Source organism: Sebastes umbrosus, chromosome 14, assembly GCF_015220745.1.
Source record: "Sebastes umbrosus isolate fSebUmb1 chromosome 14, fSebUmb1.pri, whole genome shotgun sequence".
NCBI lineage: Eukaryota > Metazoa > Chordata > Actinopteri > Perciformes > Sebastidae > Sebastes > Sebastes umbrosus.
The window spans coordinates 11,083,030-11,105,049 of record NC_051282.1 but is presented as its reverse complement, the minus strand read 5'-3'; the positions used below and the strand labels follow the sequence as shown (position 1 = coordinate 11,105,049).

The window sequence follows — 22,020 nt, the reverse complement described above, 5'->3', positions numbered from 1 at the left end:
TTACAACGTAAGTACAAAAACAAATATAATTGCAAAGAATATAAAAGGTACTGATAATATTATTTTACATTATGTTATAGAAGTTTTTACAAGATAATGGTTTAAGTAAAAATTAAATGAACATAGTAAAAAAAAATGCTAATAATTATATAGATACAGATAGCTTTATTTATCCCTGAAAGGCAATTCAGTTTCTGCAGTCCACCGAGACATATACACATTCATACTGCACAATCATCAATGACAGAGGGAACACAGTATAGGTGGTATATGGGGAGGTGCAAGATCAATAAAAGTACAAGAATACAAATATTTGAAATAAAAACAAATACAAGAATAAAAACAAGACGAGATAAAAGAATAAAGGAATAAAGTGCCAAGAGTATTGCACATTGCAAATTACATTCCACGAATGTTCCTAATTGCAAACACGGACAACCATTATATGGTTAGTGCAAAATAACTTTACATTCAAAGTAAATAAAACATTATATTTCTACTAATTCTTTTTACGTTCTGCATTCACTTTTTGTTGTTTATAAGTTGTAATATAAGTGAGATCAACTCAGTCAAAACAAATTGATAGGTAAAATAAAAAAATAACATAACATAACACTCCTGATTGTTATTTCAGTGTTCTTCTATAAGAAAGTCGTGTTGTGGTGAACAATTGTGGATAATTATTCCAGGCTATTACTCCATAATATCCAGGCAATAAGGAATCGCTAATAAAAGTTAGAATAACATGTATGCATACTGCATAACTATTTAAATTTCAACTATGACATTTCATCAGTGTATAGAGCTTTTGGTTAAATGCTTCCCAGTTAAATCACACTAAATGACTAGTACAGATAGGTGTAATCTCAAATAGTATTACTGTTGGCAGTGATAAGGGCACAGGCTGTACAAACTTAACATTATCTTATTTTATAAACTTATTAAAACTTCTCATGGAAATACTGTATTTGCCATATTATCATATTCACATTTTTTTTAACCTGAATTGCCTGAAGAGCTACTTAGGCCCCACCTTTCTTCTCATTGCCATTTATGCAGCAGTGCTATCAAAAGTGTAAGTGTATCAAAAGTCTCTGAAGTTCAAGGATAGGCTGATATCTTATATTGGAGCAAAAGGCATAAATTATCTTCAAAATGATGTATCATCATCAATTTATCCTCAAGGGAATGTCATCGCTGTATAATATGCTGTGAGCATATGGTGGGATGCATGGGTTTGTTTCACAGTATCATTTAGCAGTGAAGGCCACAATTTGGTTATCACCATGACAACAAATGCCTCTCGGCAACTGATGCAACTATCTGATGATATAGTGTGGAGTGTGGGGGCGAGTATCAACCACTACCAACATATCAATTTATAATGTCTCTCTACTTCTCCTTAAACAGAGTTCGCTGCACATCAAAGCAGTGGCGCGACATAAAGTGCAGCTCTGCCTCGGTCTGAGTGTGTTTCACAAGTGTGAGCAGCAGGCTAATCTCATAGTTTCTCAGTGTGCAGTATGCGTTGTACTGTGTAACAGGACTGTGTATGCAGGAAGTGGTCAAAGCCGTGTTTGGCTGACTGAAAAGAGTAGCCAACCTCTGACAAGCAGGTGGAACATTGGATATTTGTTTCCAAAGTCTCCATTTGTGCTTGGACAGGAGCTAAATCCATCCGTCTCAGGGTTTATTGGCCCCTGAGAGAGAGAGAGAGAGAGAGGGAGAGAGAGAGAGAGAGAGAGAGAGAGAGAGAGAGACCAACAGAGAAAGAGACAAAGAGCAGATGCATATCTGTCAACTTTATTTGACAACTATTTCACATAGACAATTCTTCGGGGGCCAATAAAGCACAAAGACAAATGGATTCCGCTTCTGTCCAAGCGTAAGTGGAGTCCTAACATGCAAGCAGTTTTCACAGCATTACCGGGCCTTTGCTTTTCTCTCATTTGGCTTGATATATCTTCAACCACTTCCTGTGCATAACCCCTCTACACACACACACACACACTCAGTCGATAGTGTAAAACAATCATGCAGTCATAGTTTATGAAGCACTCAGTTACATACAGCAGCCATCACTGGGGGGGAGTTGAGCTAACCTAAATATAGCTCTATACCTTTTTTCCAGTCACCAACCCACACTGTGTCACACAATCACTCACGTCACCGTAACGTGCTGTTTCCAGTGACAACGACATTTACAGGTCACGTGGCTACAACAGAGACAATTATGACAACTATGCATATGGTAAGCCTGTAGGCTACATATTTAACTGCTGTAGAGACTGACAAAAATATTGCAGGACCGTGTTTGTTATTTCATTTGTAAATTATTTTTATAATTCTTCTTTTTTATTACCCATTAAAATGTCAAATAATGATTACTTTGTAATTTAGTCCATTTATTCATAGATTAATACGTATATTTGTAAACAAATTTATTTTTATTGTACAATTAGTTATTAATCAATTAAAGGCTTTATTACTATTTCCGTGACTCTTTTGGTCCTCCATACTCTGCCCCCCAGAAACAATAGCTAGTCCTGCATTCACTGGTAATACAACACTTAAATATCCCATCATGCATTTTAAAATGACATCAAATCTGTAAACCAAACTGTGGCTATAAAATCCTGGATTATTATTATTATTATTATTATTATTATTATTATTATTAATAATAAGAAAAAAACACTGGAGCCTATCAGTTCACTATTTATGTTAGAAAGAACTTCTTTTTTTAGTTATTTTAAAAAGTTTGTTTCTGAGAAATTAAATGAGATAAAGTAGGAAGAGGGCGGAACAAGGAAGACGTGTGTGTGTGTGTGTGTGCGTGTGCGTGTGTGTGCGTGCGTGTGTGTGTGTGTGTGTGAAGCAGCAGTCTCTCACTGTGGTGTAACGTTCAGGTGCTCTTCACCCTCAGAGGTGAAAACTCCTCAAGTCGTTCCGATGGATTATGTCTGATATCTGACCAACAGGCGGTCATTTACTAAAACAATACTAAGAACATGTGGAAGTCCCGCTGCAGCGTTGGAGAACAGGCCGGTTGAAGTGAAAGTAACGACTCACGGTAAGAAAAGACAAAACATTTAACGAATATTAAGCTACTTAAAGTTCATACTTGTCCACATGCATGAACCTCATTGCTCAATTCGGTGCCATACTATTAACTATGGACTTATGATACTTTATGGTATTTTTCCACGTGGTGTTGTTAGTCTACAGTGTCTATTTTCTTACATAAAGATTTGTTTGCAACAGTCTAATAGCTACAGTAGTATCTGTATGGCATTCCTTTAATAAGAGTAACCTATAGGATAACAATTATTATAGGATTTTAAAAAAAATGCTTCTTTTTCATAGTGTTGTAATTTTAATTAAAAGTATCCTATATCAACTTGTTGTTATGAGTTAGGCTGTAGTTTGTCATTAACCTCAATCAATCAATCAAATATTTATTTATACTATATTTATATATACTCACTTCAAAGTGCTTTACAAGCGATTGACAAATAAATTGACAAATGTCATACAGTACAACCTGGCCTGCTGAAACATTCATTGCCTGCTGTTCTTTCTGCTGATTTAATGTTGACTAGAACTGCAACGATTAATCAATTAATCGATTAGTTGTCAACTATTAAAATTAATCACCAACTATTTTGACGATTGATTAATCGATGAGTAATTTTTTTTAAGAAAAAAGTCAATATTTTTTGATTCCAGCTTCTTAAATGTGAATATTTTCTTGTTTCTTTACTCCTCTATGACAGCTTACTAATAAACTGACTATCTCTGAGATGTGGACAAAACCAGACATTTGAGAACGTCATCTTGGGCTTTGGGAATCACATTTTTCAACATTTTCTGACATTTCATACACCAAACAACTAATCGATTAATCAAGAATGAAAATAATCCGTTAGTTGCAGCCTTAATGTTGACTTAATTTCCCCTGTTGCAATGTGTGTCCCTTAATAATCTATAAGACTCATAACTGCAGTGTACAAGATGCATTTGTGGAAACAAAGTACGATGACCCTTGAAGGCGATGATGTCCTCTGTGGTTTATTTGCACAAATGAATGTATACTGCATTACTTCCTGTGGGATTATAAATATTAGTCATCAGATGTTTCCATGCACATCTGAACTTCAGCATTCAACAAACTGACAAAACAGAAAGCAAACATGCAGCATACTTTAGTCTCAGCGCGTGGGCCACAGTGAGATAAAAAACCAACATCACCACAACCTGAAGTACTGACATGCAGCAAAGCCACAATGAATCCATTGTGTGTGTGTGTGCCTGTTCATGGCTCAGCATAGGTTTGTTTTAAGCTCGGAGTAACGCGACCCTGCTCACATAACTGATGTTCTCTCAGCCGGCACAGTTTGCAAACAGGTTTTTTTCCTCTCCTCACAGGTGTTTTTTTCCTTGTCTTATCTTTGTGCTGCCTCAAAAACAGACAAAAGCTAATCTCCTCTCTCAACTGTTCCATCAGCACTTTCCACATCTGATGCAAGACATAATAAACAAACAGGGGAACCAATAACAGCGCCAGCATCCCCACATATAGACAGTGCAGGTACTGTGTGAGCCGGTGACTCACACAGGAAGGTAGCAGGTAATGTGTCACTGAGGACATGTGGCGTCACTGTGACCAGAGCTCTCATCTTCTGTCCTCAGATAGCACCAACCAGGGGGAGTATTCACTTTCACACAAGGACAGTAGACTACTCAGCACAGGACTTTACTTGATAGAGGCTATACAAAAAAAAAAACACTGAAATTTGAGGCTTTTCTTTAGCAGGAGAAGTGATGATGAGAGAGAGAGAGAGAGTGATGACAGAGAGGATAGAGTTTGAGATTTTCCAAAGATGCTCTTCAGATCTGAATGCTCGGGGCCTGACGTAAACCGAAGCGACGTGAAAGAGAGAAAGAGGGAATGAGAAGAAAGACAGTGACAAATGTAAGAGAAGACGTGCTGACTGAAGAGGGAGGAAGGGGGCGGGGGGGGGGGGGGGGAACTATGCCAGACTGCGTTTTGCTTGCTTTGTAAGATAAATTTTCAGGCTCTCAAGTGACTGATTGTAACAATGAAAAAGACGATGGAATTGATAATGAACCATCATTACTGTAGTGGTGATGATGGATCTTTATCTTCAAGCAGATGATACGAGGAGATTCATATTTATTATAAGGAAAGAATTCCGTCTCTTCTGCATGAGATTGCTTTTCTTTAGTTAATTAGATTGATGGGTCGGTTGCTTCGTGGGCCGAGGGACTCCATTCACAGCGAATAAAACCCCGTGTCACATAATAGCGAGTAACAGAGGAACAAAAGGGAGAATAGTAAGAGGCACAAAGACGAATGCTTCAAGGCATTTCTCATCTACTGTGTACAGGCTTTGTAACTTTTATCCATTTATCCGCCCACACAGCAGCACTACTCGGCTTCAGCCTATACTCACCCGTCAAGTCGGCAGAAAATTGCCTTTAACTGTAGAAGAATCTGTATGAGCCACTGACTGTATATTCTGTTTCCCCCCCCCCCCTCTCTTTTTATTTCTCACTTCATTCCAGGCTGCTGTACACTCCCCCAGGTTTCTAATGACTTTCACCTTTTCTCATTCCTCTTTTTTTTCTATTTGAAATGCCACTTTACTCGTCACGTCTTCCCTCTCTATATGGCTCCTAGGTTTGGGTTGATAATCTTTCTCTCCATGAACTAACCGATCCGTCACACCGCTCACTATCTCTTCTTCTTTCTCTGCAGCTATCTCCATCCTCTCCTGTCATGTCTGTATCCATGAGGAACCAAGTCCAGCGCCGCCGCTCTCTGGGCCCCGTCTCGGCCAAACGCATCTACAGAAACCTGTCCGTCCGACTCAGGGGCGGAGAGTCATCTGTTGCTACGGAAACGGACGCGCCCAAACACCTCAGCAAGTCTGCAGATGCTGTAAGATATGTGGGCGTCATCATTTTGAGGGGGGTCACTTTGGCTGAAATGTTTTCCTGTCCTCTGGTTCTTTTTGTTTTAATTACAAGATCTTATTTTGACATTACATGCTGACTCTGTGTCACTGTGGATACATTATCCCAGGCGAGACCGCTGCTCTGATTTATGATTTGATTTATGTGTCCTGTGTGTCTCGTCCACTGCCTCTTTTCTTTGCACAACAACTCATTCCATCCCATAAAATAAATCTCTTTCTCGGTGTGAACTCTCTCCTTCTGTCTCCCTCCCTCCCTGCTCCCCGTTAGTACAAGACCCTGTGGGATGCAGTGGAGAACGAGGACACTTTGGCCGTGCAGAGCCTGCTGTCCAGAGACCACACCAACTGTGGAGGAGGAGGAGGTGGAGGAGGAGGAGGAGGAGGAGGAGGTGGAGGAGGAAGCATGTGGGAGAGAGGGGGGGAGAAGAAGGAGAAGGACTGGGAGAGAGAGAGGGAGAAGGGGGTGAACAGGGTGAGCGAACAGGGCCTGGTCCCCCTGGACGTTGCCGCCCTTACCCACAATTCCCCTCTGCTCCACGTGTTGACAAAGGCGGGAGCCAGACATAACCCTGTTTGTAAGTCCTTTAAAATATCATAAAATGATGTTGGAAGTGGATAATTCAATGCAAATCATATTCAGAATCTGTCCTCTCCGTCTTTCTGTCTCCTCCCAGTGTGCCGACCAGCAGAGTGGGCGCTCAAGCTGGACGCTCTGGTGGCGCTGGCGGGCAAACAGGTGGAGGAGAGGAAGAAGGAGCTAGTGAGGAAGGCGGGGGCAGGGCCTCAGGCACAGGCCGACGTCCACAGACACATCCGTCTCTGCAGCCTCCGGCTGCAACTGTACTGCCGGATGAGACAGAACTTCCACAGCACAGGTCAGTGGTCAGCTTGTGACATTTCCTTGAAGCACAGCTTGGGACACAAACTCGGTCACAGTCCCTCTCAGTCCTCTCTCGCTAGAAATAATGGTATTCTTGCAGTTTATTTCTGCCCTCTTCAAACTCAATCTCAACAAGGTAGAACTACTTTTAACTCTCCTCTACAAACCTCCCTCATCACTGCTGACAAGACCACAGTGATCAGGTATTCAGCCCAACCTCTCGCTTAAGTTTTACTGATTTTCTATCTGGACTCTTGTAACGCCTAGCCGGCCTCTTGGAAGTCTCTCCAGCACCGTTCAACTCATCCAACATTCAACAGACTGCCTCGTCGTCAACCTTTCCAAATTCTCCCCCATGCCTTCAACTCCCTCCACCGGCTGCTAGCGGCTGCTTGTATCAAATTAAAAACTCTGGTGCTGGTGGATGTATGCGTAGGAACCTCCCAGACTTTAGTGCAACCTGTGTTCTGCTGTGTTTGGCCTCTTCGCCTTCCTTTCCCTACACCAACCTGCTCAAGTCCTCTTCCTCCTGGCTTAAACTCCCATGTTTTTTTATTAGAATCATGTGATGATATCCCCTCTGTGCCCACTTAACTCTCATTTCATTTCTCTTTCAGTTCCCTTCCCTTACCGTTTTATGATCATAGCGGTATTTTAAGGGCACCGGCTCTTATTCTTGGTGCAGATAAGAGTGTCAACTAAATGCTCAAAATGCAAAATATAAATGTGCTACAATTACATTTGATCACACTGCAGAAATTCATCTTTAACCGGGCTAGTGTTGAGGTTACGGTTGTAATAGCGATATTGTGGTAGTTTGCCGATTCCTGCAGGGAAACTCTGTTCACTGGCTCTATTCATAGACAAGCAGGTCAGAGTGCAGGAGCAGCAACAGATCAGTTCCCACAGAGCTGGTAGAGGTTCAGTGTCTTGGGGGCAACACAGAGCTCCACCGGGAGAACCTCTAATTTTACTAGCAACCCTGGAGGGTTAGGTCGAGAGCCAGGATAACGAGATTCTTGTCGAAATACAAAAATAAATTGTTAATCTGTGGTTGTCCATTGAGAGTTGGCATGGCATGATAGCTGTTTTGCTGCACAATATTAACACTTTAACTACATACATCAGGTTTTATAATCAAGAAATTATATATAAAAAGATATATTATTAAAGAGTTTTGATAAGAAAATACATATAATATAATACTTATTCTCTGTGGTTGTTGAAGATGTATTTATTTACTCTCAGAACTAAGTAGTGCTGAAGTTTGCTCAACGTTGGTCTGTCTAAATGTTTCACCCAGAGCTCCCAGGGTCTCCCAGTCATGTGTCCATACTGGTGACCAGCACATCCTCTCTGTTTGTGGCAATCAAAGAGCCAGAAGGGGACAACATGGGGCTCATCACCCGCTACAGAGGTAGGTGGTGAATAACAAGACTTTAATAATAATATTATAGATGGAAGGATGGATAGAGGCAAATTAAAGGGGACATATCATGCTTATTTTCAGGTTCACACTTGTGTTTTAGGTTTCTGCTAGAACATGTTTACATGCATTAATGTTCAAAAAACATTATTTTTCTCATACTGTCTATCTGTGAATATACCTTTTTTCACCCTCTGCCTGAAACGCTCCGTTTTAGCGCCTGTGTCTTTAAGCCCACCCTCCCAAAAAATACCTGATTGGCTTGCAAGGAAAAATATGGTGCACCTTTGTAGGGCTGTACCCGAATCAGATTTTTTAAAATTTGACTCAGATTTAGATGTTCGATACGATGCTTCGACTATTTGTTCTTTTTTTCCCCTACATATAGACTATCTGGCAATTAGAAAATCCATTGGCCTGAGTCTCAGTGATGATTTCAACTACATTAACATAGTCAAATGCGGTCCGCCACAGTTTCACAACGAACGAAAGTATTTTTACACTTCTCAACCAGTCGGGTCCACGCAGTCTGTCAGGGGGGATTCACCTCGGCGGTTCAGGGCCGTGCTCTCGGCTTGGAAAGTTGAAGGTGGCTCGCAGCTCCGGCCGTGATCTTTGCAGCACCCCTCGCCCGTACCTCACCAGTTCCTGGGGCCGGGGTGCTTGCTGTGCTCTCTCTCCCTGCTGGAAGGGACGGGGCTCTGTTAACCGGGGCGGACTGTCCTCAGTGCGAGGGGTCTGCGGCGATGTCAGCAAACCGCCCGACCCATGTTGAAAAGAATTCCATCTCGTTTATCATGCTTGGGTGTGACTTTTTTTGCTGTATCGTCACCATTCATATCTATACAACCAATGTGTTTATGATTAATTTGTTTACAAGAGCAGAAAATTGTTAACAAGAGCACAAAGTTCTTCATAGATCTAGCCTCTTAAGAAAACAAGACCCGGTCAAAACCGAGTATATGGTCAGTCTGGGAATTTGTGGCTGAATTGTTACACAAATAGTCAGTGGTCATGTCTATAATGTTAAATCCAGCGGGACACTAAGGAACGCGCTGCTGCAGTCAACTGGCCGTTCAAGCGGTGATGTACCCCCACCGTGGAATGCCCCTGATTGGTTGGAACAGGAAAACAACATAGCCTGCTCGTAAACTTTGTTATTTCATCCAAACAATCCACCAAAATCTACTTCTAAAAACATTTTAAAGGAGAAATAAGCGATGCCACTGCTGAATCTCTTTTCATTTTAGAACTACATCACCTAGTTTGACAGCCTGGTCCAAGTTTCGTGAACCGGACGCATCACACTGGACAGTCTCTTTTGCATAAAGAAATGTTTCTGCCTTTCTATTTTGAAAGAGCATAGGCAAATGAGGAAACTCCAACACTCGGACGACCAAACGTCTAACTTCAGTTTTGCGTTTGTAGGGCTGGCCCTCTGCGGTCCAGGCAAAAACCCGACGGCTCGACTTCAAGAATATCACGTCGTCACTGACGATGATTTGACTGATCGACTTTCAGGGGGCAGCCCTACATTTTTGCAAAGGTAGTTCTCAAGCTGTGGGCGATATATTCTAATGAGCCTGCATGTGACATAGGAAGGGGAGCCAAATCTGAATGGCTCGTTGAATCACGTTTTCTGATCGGCAGCCCACAAAAAACGGACTGGGTTGGTCTTATTTCACAGTTTGTGTGTTGGCAGGCACTCCATATACTCAAATGTATTTGCAAAAGCACCGAATAAGTGAGTTTTTCATCATATGTCCCCTTTAATAATATAGGAAGCATGATCAAAACATGAAGCAAGACATGATGGCTAAATATAGGAATAATATAATCAAGGTCTCACACATCATTTAGGCTGACAGGTATAAAAGCTTTATATTTATGTCTCCCGTTTGGCTTCTCTGTTTTTGCTACTTAGTTTTACAGCTACATCATACTTCGCAGCCAAGGCTAGATTAAGCTCAGGTACAGCAAGTTCCCAAAACTGTAAACACTCAAATCCTTAGTGATCCTCTATGGGGGGGCTTTGAGTAAAACCAGAGAATAATCTGTCATTGAGTTTGTTTTGTGTTCACAGTGGAATGGAGCACCTCAGCCAGCTTCAAACGCGTCCTTGGCTCAGCCCAGGTTACAGAGACCAAGAACCCATCCTATAGCATCAAGGGACTCACAGCGGTAAGTCATGCAGTACCTTCACACACTCTGCACACATAGTTAAAATGGTTTAGGGATATGCAATCATGCAGACAATACACACACATTAGCTCTAGAGCTTCACACAGACTGTATTCATTGCGCCCCAATCATCCCTGACTGTGCCGAACCACTTCCCATAAGAGAGCACTTATCCCACTCAACTGCCTTACTTAACCAGATGAATTAATAATGACAGCGGTGTGCGATTTCTTTGTCCCGGGAATGAACGATTCATAAAGGTTAATGCATGGTGATAATTTGGCGGTCTGGTGCTTCTCCAAATGCAGGGAGCGCATTACTTTGTAAGAGCGAGCTGCTACAACGTGAAAGGATGGGGCCCGCCTCAGTGCTCCTCTCCAGTCAGCGCTGCCCCCTCCAGTGAGTATACCGAACTGCACACTTTGATGAATGTGGACTTGCTACTTTGAAAGACCTCCATTCTTTTTCTCTCTGTCCGCGTGTAATGAAATGACTTGGCTGACGTCAAGCTTGATGTGAAAAAATGGAATCCACTCACGGCTGGTAGATTAATGAATTATTAAAACGTGGAATTAAAGATGTCACTGCGAGTCAATGGGCCTTTTACCCGTGCTTTGAGTTTGAATCGGGCTCATAATCTCTCTTGCATGCCATCCACTCTCTCTCTTGCTGCATTACTTGCCGTTACTTTCCACTTTATACTGTGAAATGATGCAAAAATTGCTACGAAATGGAGAAAAAAGGCTAGAAATATTCATGTAAATCCACGAGTAAGTGATATTAGGTAAAGTAGTGATATTCAACACGTTGCAGTGTCAATTTAACTTGAACGTTAAAAGGAGACGTCAGCAACTCTGAATGAATCAGCATTGAAACGAGTCCCAGCACACAGATGGTCTCTCATGCAATCTTTCTTTTGCCTCCTGATCACAAAGACAGGAGGAAAAAGCCGCACTCAGGAGTCGCTCGTAAATGAGTTCTTGATGTCGTCAATGATTTTCCCCTAATTGCGTAAAAATGAAAGCAATGATTTGTTTCTCTCTTTCTCCCCACGCAGGTTGGAGAGAGTGCATCGGCGTGAAGTCGCAGTTCAGAAATCACGAGGGCCTTGTGAGGAAACTGCTGGAAGACGCCAGAGAACAGCATTACAGAGGGTTCTGCATAGGTAACAGCGGGTCTTTCTGGTGATGCAACTTTGCTGCAGTTGCTGTAAAGCGAGCGCAAATGAGTCCATGAAACTAAATGTATTTATCACCACGTTCACTAGATTTTCAGTCGCAATGAAAAAACATGAACCACCAAGTCCCAATATTCTTCCATTATTTTTCTATTAAACGGGACCTATTATGCTTATTTTCAGGCGCATACTATTTTGGGTTATTACTAGCATATTTACATGCTTGAATGTTCATACCTCTTTTCACCCTCCGTCTGAAAAGCCGTAGGTGTACAATAGTTTTGACCTTGTTTTCTGTTGTACTTGTCTTAATCAAGAGATTCCCAAGTGTCAGAAAACATAATGAACATTGAGGACATCAAAACATAAATTGTTATGATGTTTCGTAAGGATCTGACATGCTGGCAGAATTGTATTCCTGTTTTATACCATTTTATATCAGCAGCATGCACTGCTATCAACTCTTTTCATAACAGAGAAAATCATTTCACCACCCTCCCCCATTTCAAATAGCTTGTGAATGTACTTTAGCAGATAAAGTGATTCTCATCCTGACTGATCCTCCTCTCCTCCGCTCCACAGAGAGCTCTAAGCCCCAGAGTCCCAGCAAGCGTCTGTCTGTGTCTCGAGGCATCAAACAACTGTTCCAGTCCGCCACAAAGTTTGTTCGTCTCCTACAGAGGTAGGGCTCCATCTGTCTTACCTGTCCCACGGTGCCTTGAGGGTACGAGGGAGTAACGGATTAAATGTGACGCGATTACAACAGTGTAGACTACAAAGTCCAAACTCGTACCTGTTACGGTTATTAAAAAGGAACAGTAGTCACATTAAAGCTGCGGTAGCCTCAAGATAAATGAGGCAGGAACGGGATGATGTTTGAAATCACTGAACTGTTGGAAGTGACTGATCAAGGCTCAGTGGACCACACTCTGCCAGTGGATAAACGGGGCAGCTCTAAGGTAGAAAAGGGTGTAGCTGCATGAATAGCAACCCCAGCATGGCTTTAAAAAGGTGGTTGAACACAACATAGATTACTCAAAACTAGTTTGAAAGAAAATGCTTTTTGAATGTAGACATATACATCATTTGCATAAGGTGCAATAACGTTAAAAAGATAGTTCATGTGTTTTGAAGTGAGGTTGTATGAGGTACTTATCTATAGTCCGTGTATTACTTACAGTAGATGAAGGTCGGCACGCCTCCAGTTTGGAGAAGAAGACAGGAGTTACTGCACGGGAGCAAAGCAATGTACTGCTGTGGACGGGGCCGGCAGCAAAACTTATTTTAGACACCTAAAAAAATCTATATCAGTTTAAGTGTACGCTATATTTAGAGTATTCGCTGGTTTCCCTTGCTGTGAGACAGCTATACAGTCTATGTTTCCAACGGGGAAATTAAGCCGTTACCTATGCTCTCGCCAAAGCCACCAGACTCCATTGAAGAAAGCAGTAATTTTACATTACAGAACACAGGGGTTGCTGGTCTACCACTGCCCCAATCGGTTAGTTTGTTTGTGTTATTGTGTGACTTCGGTTAGTTCGGATTCACCAAAGTCAATCGTTTTGCCAGGTAAAATTACAGTTTTTTTCAATGGAGTCTGGTGGCTTTGGCGAGAGCATAGATGGATCCAACAGCTTCAGTTCCCCGTCGGAAACATAGACGGTCTGAAGTCAAGGTAAAGTGGTGAAAATATTCTGAATACAGCGTACACCTAAACCATTTTTTTAGGTGAGCATTTCTTTTAGGTGGCTAAAATGTGTTTTGCTGCCAGCTTTGCTTCTGTGCGGTAACTCCTGTCTGCTTCTCCAAACTGGGGGTGTACCGACCGTCATCTACTGTAAGTGTTATTTACAGTTGACAGTGATAACAGCACGATCTGATTATTAATGTATTTTGTTTCTTACTTGGACTATCATGTTGGTCTGTGGAAATTAATTTCATTTGGTATGTCCTGTATTGGTCTCATTAGGGGCGTGTACCTGGCTACTGTGTTCTACCACAAGGAAAACATCCTGGTGACCGCTGAAGATCAAATCCCACTGGTGGAGATCCAGTGCTGCTCCACCTCCATCACCCAAGACTTTCTCTGGTTTGCCAAGGTAAACTGTCAGTAGAATACATAGACATAAGACATTAACGCTGTTGGTAACTTGTAAGTTAATAAACACGTAGTCAATTAATTGTTCTCGTAATCAAACACAGACAAAGACTTCCATTGTGTTATTTATCGATTCTATAAATTTAATTATTTAGAATGAAGGCTATGGAGTTTTCTGTGTGTTAAAAATTGTTTTTTTTTCTTATAGTTGTCCTGTGCATGGCAACAAGTGCCCTGGCTCCAGCAGGCCCTTTCCTCTGCTCATTCATCTCCCTCCTCCCTCCTTCAGAACAGGCACAACATTTTAAGAGCCGTTTCCCAGCTGCAGGTAGGAAGTTAAACCGTGCACACAGCCCGATGAGAGGCATCAAAATGGGTTAATTGCTATTTTGATTACCTCTTAATATCTCTTCTTCCTCCTTCGCTTCTCACTGGTGCCTTGCTTCCCGATACCCCCAGAACCTTCTTCACTGCATTAATCCTTTATATTCTCAGATTTATTCATGTGCATGTTTCTGTTTTACATCTCAACCTTTCTCTGCCTTCAGTCTTCCCTGGGAACAATGGACCTGGGCCAGGTGTACTACGAACCTCTGAAAGACCGGCAGGGCAACGTCTTACTAGTGACTCTGAAGGAGTTTCCAAAATCGCCCAGGTGAGAAGGAGTCTTTTGTTACATTCTGCTAATCCCTGTCAGACTATTGTTCTGTCTCCTGCAAAGGGCATCAAACGAGACTTTAAAGGGGGCATATCATGAAAAACCCACTTTTTCAGTGCTTGTTCGCATACATTTGGGTATCTGGAGTGCCTACTTACCCACAAACTGTGAAATAAGACAACTTAGTCAGTTTTTTTGGGCTGCCTAGATCAGAAAACATGTGATTCAACAAGCCATTCAGATATGGCTCCCGCTCCTATGTCACATGCAGCCTCATTAGAATATATTGCCCCCCATCTGATGCCAGACACACACTACACGAGAATCAACCCCATTTTGGCCCGATGCCCCCCTCCTGACAATCGTCAGCAAAGCCCAGATTTTTTGATGGTTCTAAAGATTATCTATCCAGATATTCCTTTGGTGTGAGGTTTGTTAAGAGTTTTTTTTACATCCCTCGATCGGCTCGGAAGTTCATCCTGGCCACACCGATTTCAAATCCTAGATGTTAAACATGTTCAATATTTACGATCGGATATCCTGTTGTGTGTGGGGAAACCCGAGGACAGCCGATGATGCAGTCACATCAGTTAAGATTTTAAAAAATCTTTTAGTGTGGACCAGTCTTGAGTTTCTCCACCCACAGCTTACTACCTTTGCAAAGGTGCACCATCTTTTTCTCGCAAGCCAATCAGAGCAGACTGGGCTTTTTGGGGAGGGAGTCTTAAAGAGACAGGCGCTAAAACAGAGCGTTTCAGACAGAGGGTGAATGCAGGTATATTCAGACAGACACTATGAGAAAAATAATGTGTTTTTTGAACATTAAAGCATGTAAACATGTAGAAACCCAGAATACAAGTATGTGCCTGGAAATTAGCATGATATGTCCCCTTTAACTTCAGTCGTCTGTTTGAAGGACAGTCCCCAACTCACCACTCAGCTGCCTAAACATTTTCACCGCATTGAATTTTAAATCAGACTTTATCAATCACCCAAATAAGAATCTCCCTTGCCTAACGGAGATAATAGCCTAATCAATCAGCAGTCTGGGCTTGCTTAGCACAAATGCATAATGATGTTTTCAGGATATCTGTTGGTTGTGTTATACTTGCTTTATTAAACTAATATCAATTAATCAAACTGAGTTTTCATTGGTGGTTCCATGTGGTTGCATTTCATATTTACCGTTTTCTTGCCTGCATTGCTCCAAGCCCTCCTGACCCTCCGCTCCACTGGATGCCCCTGGCTCGCCTGGAGAAGAACCGCAGCAGAACTCCTCTGCTGCCGGAGCCCACCGCCATGGACATGCTTTATGACCAGCTCAAGGTGAACCTGGTTTTGTGTCTGTGTGAAAGAGAGACACATAGAAAAAAGTCGTAGAGCAGTAGATATGTGCAGCAGAATGTATTGAGCACTGAGTGTGTAGTGATTAAGTGTATATTGACTTTCCTGACTTGATCATTGAGCCATGTTTTCCTCTTTTGTGCAACTCAAATAACCCAGAAAATGCAATGGAATTAATCTAGCAAGCCCAAAACAAATTAAAAACAAAATTAGACACTGCATCTAAACACTACATCCTATTAACATCTCTTAAAATCCCCAACGCCTTGCCTGTTCGTCTCTGTTCTCCAGGAGAAACTATCCCTCCACAGGCACAGCATTCAGTTGGCCAAGCCGGGTCTGTACGTGGGCATCCTGAAACTGTGCAGCTCAGTGGAGCAGATCAGGGTGCTGGTGCCCCAGAGGCTACCCAATGTCCTCTGCCACACACGGGTCCGGCACAACGCCCACGTCTCCAGGTAACGCAGTCTGAACGTGTGATTTACTGAGCCAGCAAGGCCCATATTGGAGCTCAACATACTTTATTTTTGCTGAGCATTTTCCAAAGCATACCATACCACAAAATCCAAATGCTTTAAAAATGATATTTCAAATGTGGCCCCTGCTTGCAACTACGTCACCTTACAATAATATCACATTAAACCAATCCAAAAACGTGAGAATTGCTTTGGAAACTGGTCTGCCTGAACATAGAGTATATGCAATTAGTAGTTAATGGGCCACAACATGCAAAGCTACTAACCCTGCTTACTTAATATGCCTTTTACAGCAGTGTTTTGTTAACTGCATCATCATTGTGTGACAGAGAGGAGTGGGAATGGCTTCAGAGTCACGTTTACACCGCAGCCAATGACAGCGTTCCCGACCTGTTGAGCGGCGAGGACGAGAGCGTGATGGAGAGCAGCGGGCTGGTGGAGTTCGTCATGTCTCTGAGAGCGGCAATCACACATCTCCTGACGAAGCTCAACATCCCCCTCTATAGGGTAAAAAAAAGGTTCAATGATGTGAAGAATTGTTCAGAAAGGAGAAGATTATTATTAAGTGTCTGAATTTATACTATTCTACCATTACACTGGCAGTCCAGTGGGTAAAACGAATGCAGGCATTATTGAAGTTCAGTTTAACATTAACAGGTTTTCATTACACTTGGACATATTTGTGTGTCTGTGCCAGGCGTACCAGTATGGTGTGTACACCCGGGAGCTGCTGCAGTTTGGAGACAAGATGTCCATGCTGCTGCTGCTGCCTCCCAGTGAGGACTTCAGCTCCAGCTACTGGCCTCTGATGGGGACCAAAGAGCCGGGGCTCACCATGCCCCTGCAGATCTTTGAGCTGGGTAGGTGGAGAACTATAGTCGCACAAGTTCATCGATACGGGAGTGCTGCAGTGCTGAGAGCGAGAGAGCCTAAACAACAAGGGGGAGCTAGGCTAAAGCATAAAAAACTGTGATTCATTAAACTGGGACCACTGAGGACCTTGAGGATATGATAATGGCAGGGTAACCTTCTTTTACTAAGAACAGCATGGAGTCCTGGGCCCCGTTTAAAGGTGACCTATTATGCTTTTGTGCTTTCCCCCTCTCCTTTAGTGTGTTATATAGTTTTTTGTGCATGTAAAAGGTCTGCAAAGTTCAAAAGTCCAAAGTCCACACCAAAAGGAGTTCCTGTCCCCCACAGAAACTCTGCTCCTGAACTGCCTAAAACGCCTTGATTGAAGTCCCGCCTTTTCTTCCGTAACGTGGTGATTTCACCAAGTAACACATTTGCATAATACCTGCCTAGCAGCTAGTTTGGCACGCCCTCAGATAAAGCTAGTTAGAGCAGAGCTGGAGCGGAGTCTGAAGAGTTTGGTTCAGTTGACCAATCACAACAGAGTGGGCCAGCTGACCAAAGCAGACTGGGCTTTTCGGAAGGGGGTAGGGCAGGTGCTCAAACGGAGCGTTTCAGACAGAAGGTGAAAAGAGGTGCAGCAGCACAGCTGGTATGAGAAAAATAAAGCGTTCTTTGAACATCAAAGCATGTAAACATGTTCTCGTAGAAACCCAAAATACGAGTATGCACCTGAAAATGAGCATAATAGGTCCTCTTTAAGTTGAGAAAAATAGCAGCATCACATAAAAACAAAGTGGCAAAAAGTCTTTTCATTTTATCTCATTAAGATCAATAAAATTGTCTCATCTTAAAAGGAACTAAAGTAAAGAATTTTAGATACCCCCAAAAGATAAGCCATGCAATGCATTTCAATAGTTGCCAATTTGGTTGTATAATATGTGTAAAGCACACTGAGGTACAGTATTTGATCTTTTGGTCTTTTGAAGATAAGTCACTTCTTTTGTTTTTCCTGATCTAATTAGGCCTTTGATCCTCCTTTTCATCCATACTTTAGAGTCTCTAATTTAAATCCATCTTTTCTTTTGACCCTTCTGGTAAATTCCCACGCTAAAGGTTTGATAAAGAGCACTAATGAGCTCTGAGGCTTTCTCTCTCTCTCTCTCTCTCCCTCTCTCTCTCTCTCTGCTTTAATGTAGTGATTTGTCTTTCCTCTCATCACCAGTTCACTTTTGGACGTATGAACGGGACTTCCTGTCCCAGTACTGCCAGGCCTGGGTGAGGATGGAGGTGGACACTCATCTGGCCCAGCAGGCTCTGCGGGAGGCGCTGGACACCAAGGAAGTGCAGGAAGCCCGAGAGCGCCTGAACCACATCACTGAGCTTTCCCATGTAAGATCATGAAAGCAGAAACATAAGCGGAAAAATTCTTTTTTGTCTGCTTTTCTTTTTATACATCTCTTCTTCTGTGATTCATATGGGTTTAATGAGGGAAAATAAAAGGAATTGAAGGGCTTTACTCCACCCATCAGTGTATTTGATCAAATGTAGCTGCCCAAATATATTGTATTTTTGAAAATTTCACTTAATCACCAGGAGGACATGTGTTGTAGACATATTTTTTGACTATAAAAAGGATGACTTAATGTGAATTTGGTTGGACTTTAGCTAATTCAACTCACAGTTTCTCTGTTGCCCTTTATTTTCTTGTTTCTTCAGCGTTTGGATGTGGTGTGGAGGGATGCCCGCTGGATTATGGACTGCCTGCAGTGCGTTCGGTCAAAGCAGTGGGTGGGGGCGGTGCCTCTGGGCTTGGTGATGGGAGGAGACCCGCCGCCGCGCCCCGACGGTGAGGAAGAGGAGGAGAGCTTGACCGCCAGACTGACGTGGCCCCATCGGATACAAGCACAGAGAGCCATCGCAGGTACGATGATGATGTGGGTGTAGATAAGCACCTATCAAATGATATTCCAGCACAATTTTCAGGATTGAGACAGCCCCATGGTCCCAATTTGGTTATATTATGCTCATTTTCAGGTGCATACTTGTATTTTGGATTTCTAGTAGAACTTGTTTACATGCTTTAATGTTCAAATAATGCTTTATTTTTCTCCTACCGGCTGTGCATCAGCATTTCTTTTCACCCTCTGTCTGAAATGCTCTGGACTCTGCTCCAGCTCCGCTCTAACTAGCTTTGTTTGAGGGTATGCCAAACTAGCTGCTAGGCATGTATTATGCAAATGTGTTACTTGGTGACATCACCATGTTACAGAAGAAAAGGCGGGACTTCAAGCAAGGCGTTTCAGGCAGTTCCGTAGCATTGTTTCTGTAGGGGAGAGTAAAGCGGGGTTTATGCTCACCATAGTGAAGCAGGCGCGAGGTGCATGCAGCAGAAAATTACGTCATCACGGCTTTCTCATGGTGCGTGAATGCTCCACAAATTGTCGCGCTGCTTGGTCATGCACCTCTGAATTTTTGTAACTACGCACCCACTGTGCGTGTTGCGCCTTTCATTTCGACATGGACCCCTTCGAAGGAAGACTGGTCGAGCAGGTTTTTGCCTGTACAGACAGTCACATGTCATTAAATTCTTGGAAAGCAATAGGCAACACACAAGAAGAGGCTTTTTGCTGCAGGCTGGGAAAATATATGAGAGATCGTTTTGTCAAAGCAAAAAAAAAAAAAAGGCCTCATGGAAAGAGTGGCGACCCGAGGGGAAGCACTGAGAGACGGAAAATAATTTTGACTTTGAGGTAAGCGACAGTAATAATTAAAGTTCACAAATGCAATGTTTGGCGGTACGTCGGTGTTCACTACTGTTGCCAGGCAGCCTACTTTCCTTTCAGGTATCACTCATTGACTTCTTACTTATCCACAGAATATTTTGTTTCTACGCCCTCTGGCATTTTGGAGCATATTGCAACGAACAACACGCTGAACATAAACGCCTCTGTGCATGCCCGTATGCATCTACGGAGGCCCGCGCCACGGTGTCGTGCGCGAGTATAAACAAAGCTGAACTCCCTTTGGCGTGGACTTTGTAACTTTGCAGACCTTTTGCACACTAAAGGAAAGGGAAAAAGCACAATAGCATAATAGATCCTCTTTAAGATTTTAATTTCTTTTTGTCTTCCCATTTCAGAGTGTTTAGTCAGTGCGACTCCACCAAATGTCGTCTCTGCCGAGATCGCCGCTACATCAGGAATCCTGGCTGTCCCTGAAGAGGCAACGCTGTTAATGGAGGGCGTCGCGAAGGGAGGATACCCCGTAGACATCACCGCCCAGTCAACTGTGGACTTGACCGCCATCGGCCCGTCAGAATTGGGATGTGCAAGCGCTTTGCTCGAATCTGGACTAGAGCCTGGTGCTGTTGCACAGTTTGAAGGGGGGTTCACAGTTTTGGACACACAGGAGTCCTACAGCAAGGAACAGGACTTTCCTTCCAGCATCACTGAGGTAATCCGGCCGATGGAGATGGCAGAGCTGGTGGACATCTTGCCCACGCTGAGTCTTATTGAGGAGGAGACCCCCAGTGGCCCGTCTACACCGTCAGTAATGGATATGCTAGAGAGCTTTGGATTTGGGATCGGTGAAAGCAACACCTTCTTTGACTTGGAGAACTCAGCTGGATGTCTGTCACAGCCTAGCCTGCACTGTAACAGCAGCAGTAGAGTGAGAGAGACGCACTGTGAGAACACAGACATGTCTGCCTCTCTCGCCACGGTGAACGCCACAGGTGGTGACGTGCCTGTTCTGAGCTGGGATTTTCCTCCAGAGGATACAGACACTCAGCAGGTTCCCAGCAAGAAAGCGTCCTTTCCATTGAGAAACCAGGTGGGGTGGGACAGACCCGCCGACAGTTCATCCTGATATTGACTCAAGCACCAGCCTGCTTCCACCTTGTGTCAATTTAAAACCAAATCAGTAGGCTGCAGCACAGTTGATTTACAGTTTTTTGGGCTTGGAAATGACATTTTTTTCTTTGTCAGTCAGTGTCCAACTGCCTAGTTAATATTAACTGCTGTGGAGGAAAATTCAAGGAACATACAAGAGATAGATACAACTTCATCTAACACACGATTTATGTTGTTTGCACATATCTGGGCCTGTAGTTTCTCTTTTCTAAAGTTCAGTCCATTAGAGCAGAGGTTTTCAAAGTGTGAGGTGGGCCTCCCCAGGGGGATCCAAACACTTTCAGTGGAAGGCTCAGTGAATATAAGTGAAAACATATTACATTAGTTATCAAAAGATCATAGGTCTCTCGGGGGAATTTGACTGTTTTTCCCACTTTCCCAGTGTCAAAAACTAATAAACCCTTAGGACAGACATTGTTTTAGGTATTTGGTGTGGTCTGAAATTATGTCAAACAGCAATAATATACTATCTTGGCTCAATTGTCGAGTGTCTATGGGATCAAATAACAATCATAGGGCAACCCCCTCTTAGTCGATTAGCTGACTAATCGGTCGTTTTGGACTTAGTCAACTAAGATTTCTTTAGTCGATTAGTCATTTGTAATGTTTTTTTTAATGCTGAATTTCTTACTACTACTATTTCCTCTTAATGGCATCTACAAGATTTCACAGACCAGAGGAAAACAACCAATCGGAGCCGAGCTGGAGCCTTGCCGTCTCTGAGCAGCTGTCAATCACTCACGAACTCTGATCAAACGGTCAAACTAGGCAGCACTGATCAAATATGAATCAATATTCTGTTACTGTAATGCCCATTTCTCGCCTCAAATGTTTTCAGAATCATCTTGTAGTGTACTGTTTAGCTGTAAAATGAGAACGTTTTTGACCCAGCAGCCATGTTGAGATCTGTCAAGGAAATACCAAGCACCGCCCACCAGCCGGAGCACAGCCAATAGGAACGCTCTCACTGAAATGACCTGTGATTGGCCAAAGTCTCCCGTCACGGGCTATT

At 42.8% G+C, this 22,020-nt stretch overlaps 1 protein-coding gene across 2 annotated transcripts; it reads left to right on the top strand.

Moving 5' to 3' along the window:
• Positions 1-2,622: 2,622 nt before the first annotated feature.
• LOC119501629 (ankyrin repeat and fibronectin type-III domain-containing protein 1-like) lies at positions 2,623-21,645 on the top strand. 2 transcript variants are annotated; one of them, XM_037792112.1, is made up of 20 exons: positions 2,623-3,073; positions 4,508-4,630; positions 5,783-5,965; positions 6,271-6,577; positions 6,677-6,877; positions 8,186-8,299; positions 10,392-10,489; positions 10,798-10,888; positions 11,547-11,654; positions 12,249-12,348; positions 13,636-13,765; positions 13,973-14,092; positions 14,313-14,419; positions 15,634-15,748; positions 16,058-16,224; positions 16,572-16,749; positions 16,940-17,102; positions 18,320-18,486; positions 18,814-19,018; positions 20,237-21,645. In XM_037792112.1, the coding sequence occupies exons 3-20, from the start codon at positions 5,804-5,806 to the stop codon at positions 20,962-20,964; spliced, it is 3,261 nt and encodes a 1,086-aa protein (XP_037648040.1). In that variant the 5' UTR covers positions 2,623-3,073; positions 4,508-4,630; positions 5,783-5,803; the 3' UTR covers positions 20,965-21,645. The 2 variants fall into 2 exon arrangements, with proteins under 2 accessions (XP_037648040.1, XP_037648039.1); XM_037792111.1 differs by lacking the exon at positions 4,508-4,630.
• The last annotated feature ends 375 nt before the right edge of the window (positions 21,646-22,020 follow it).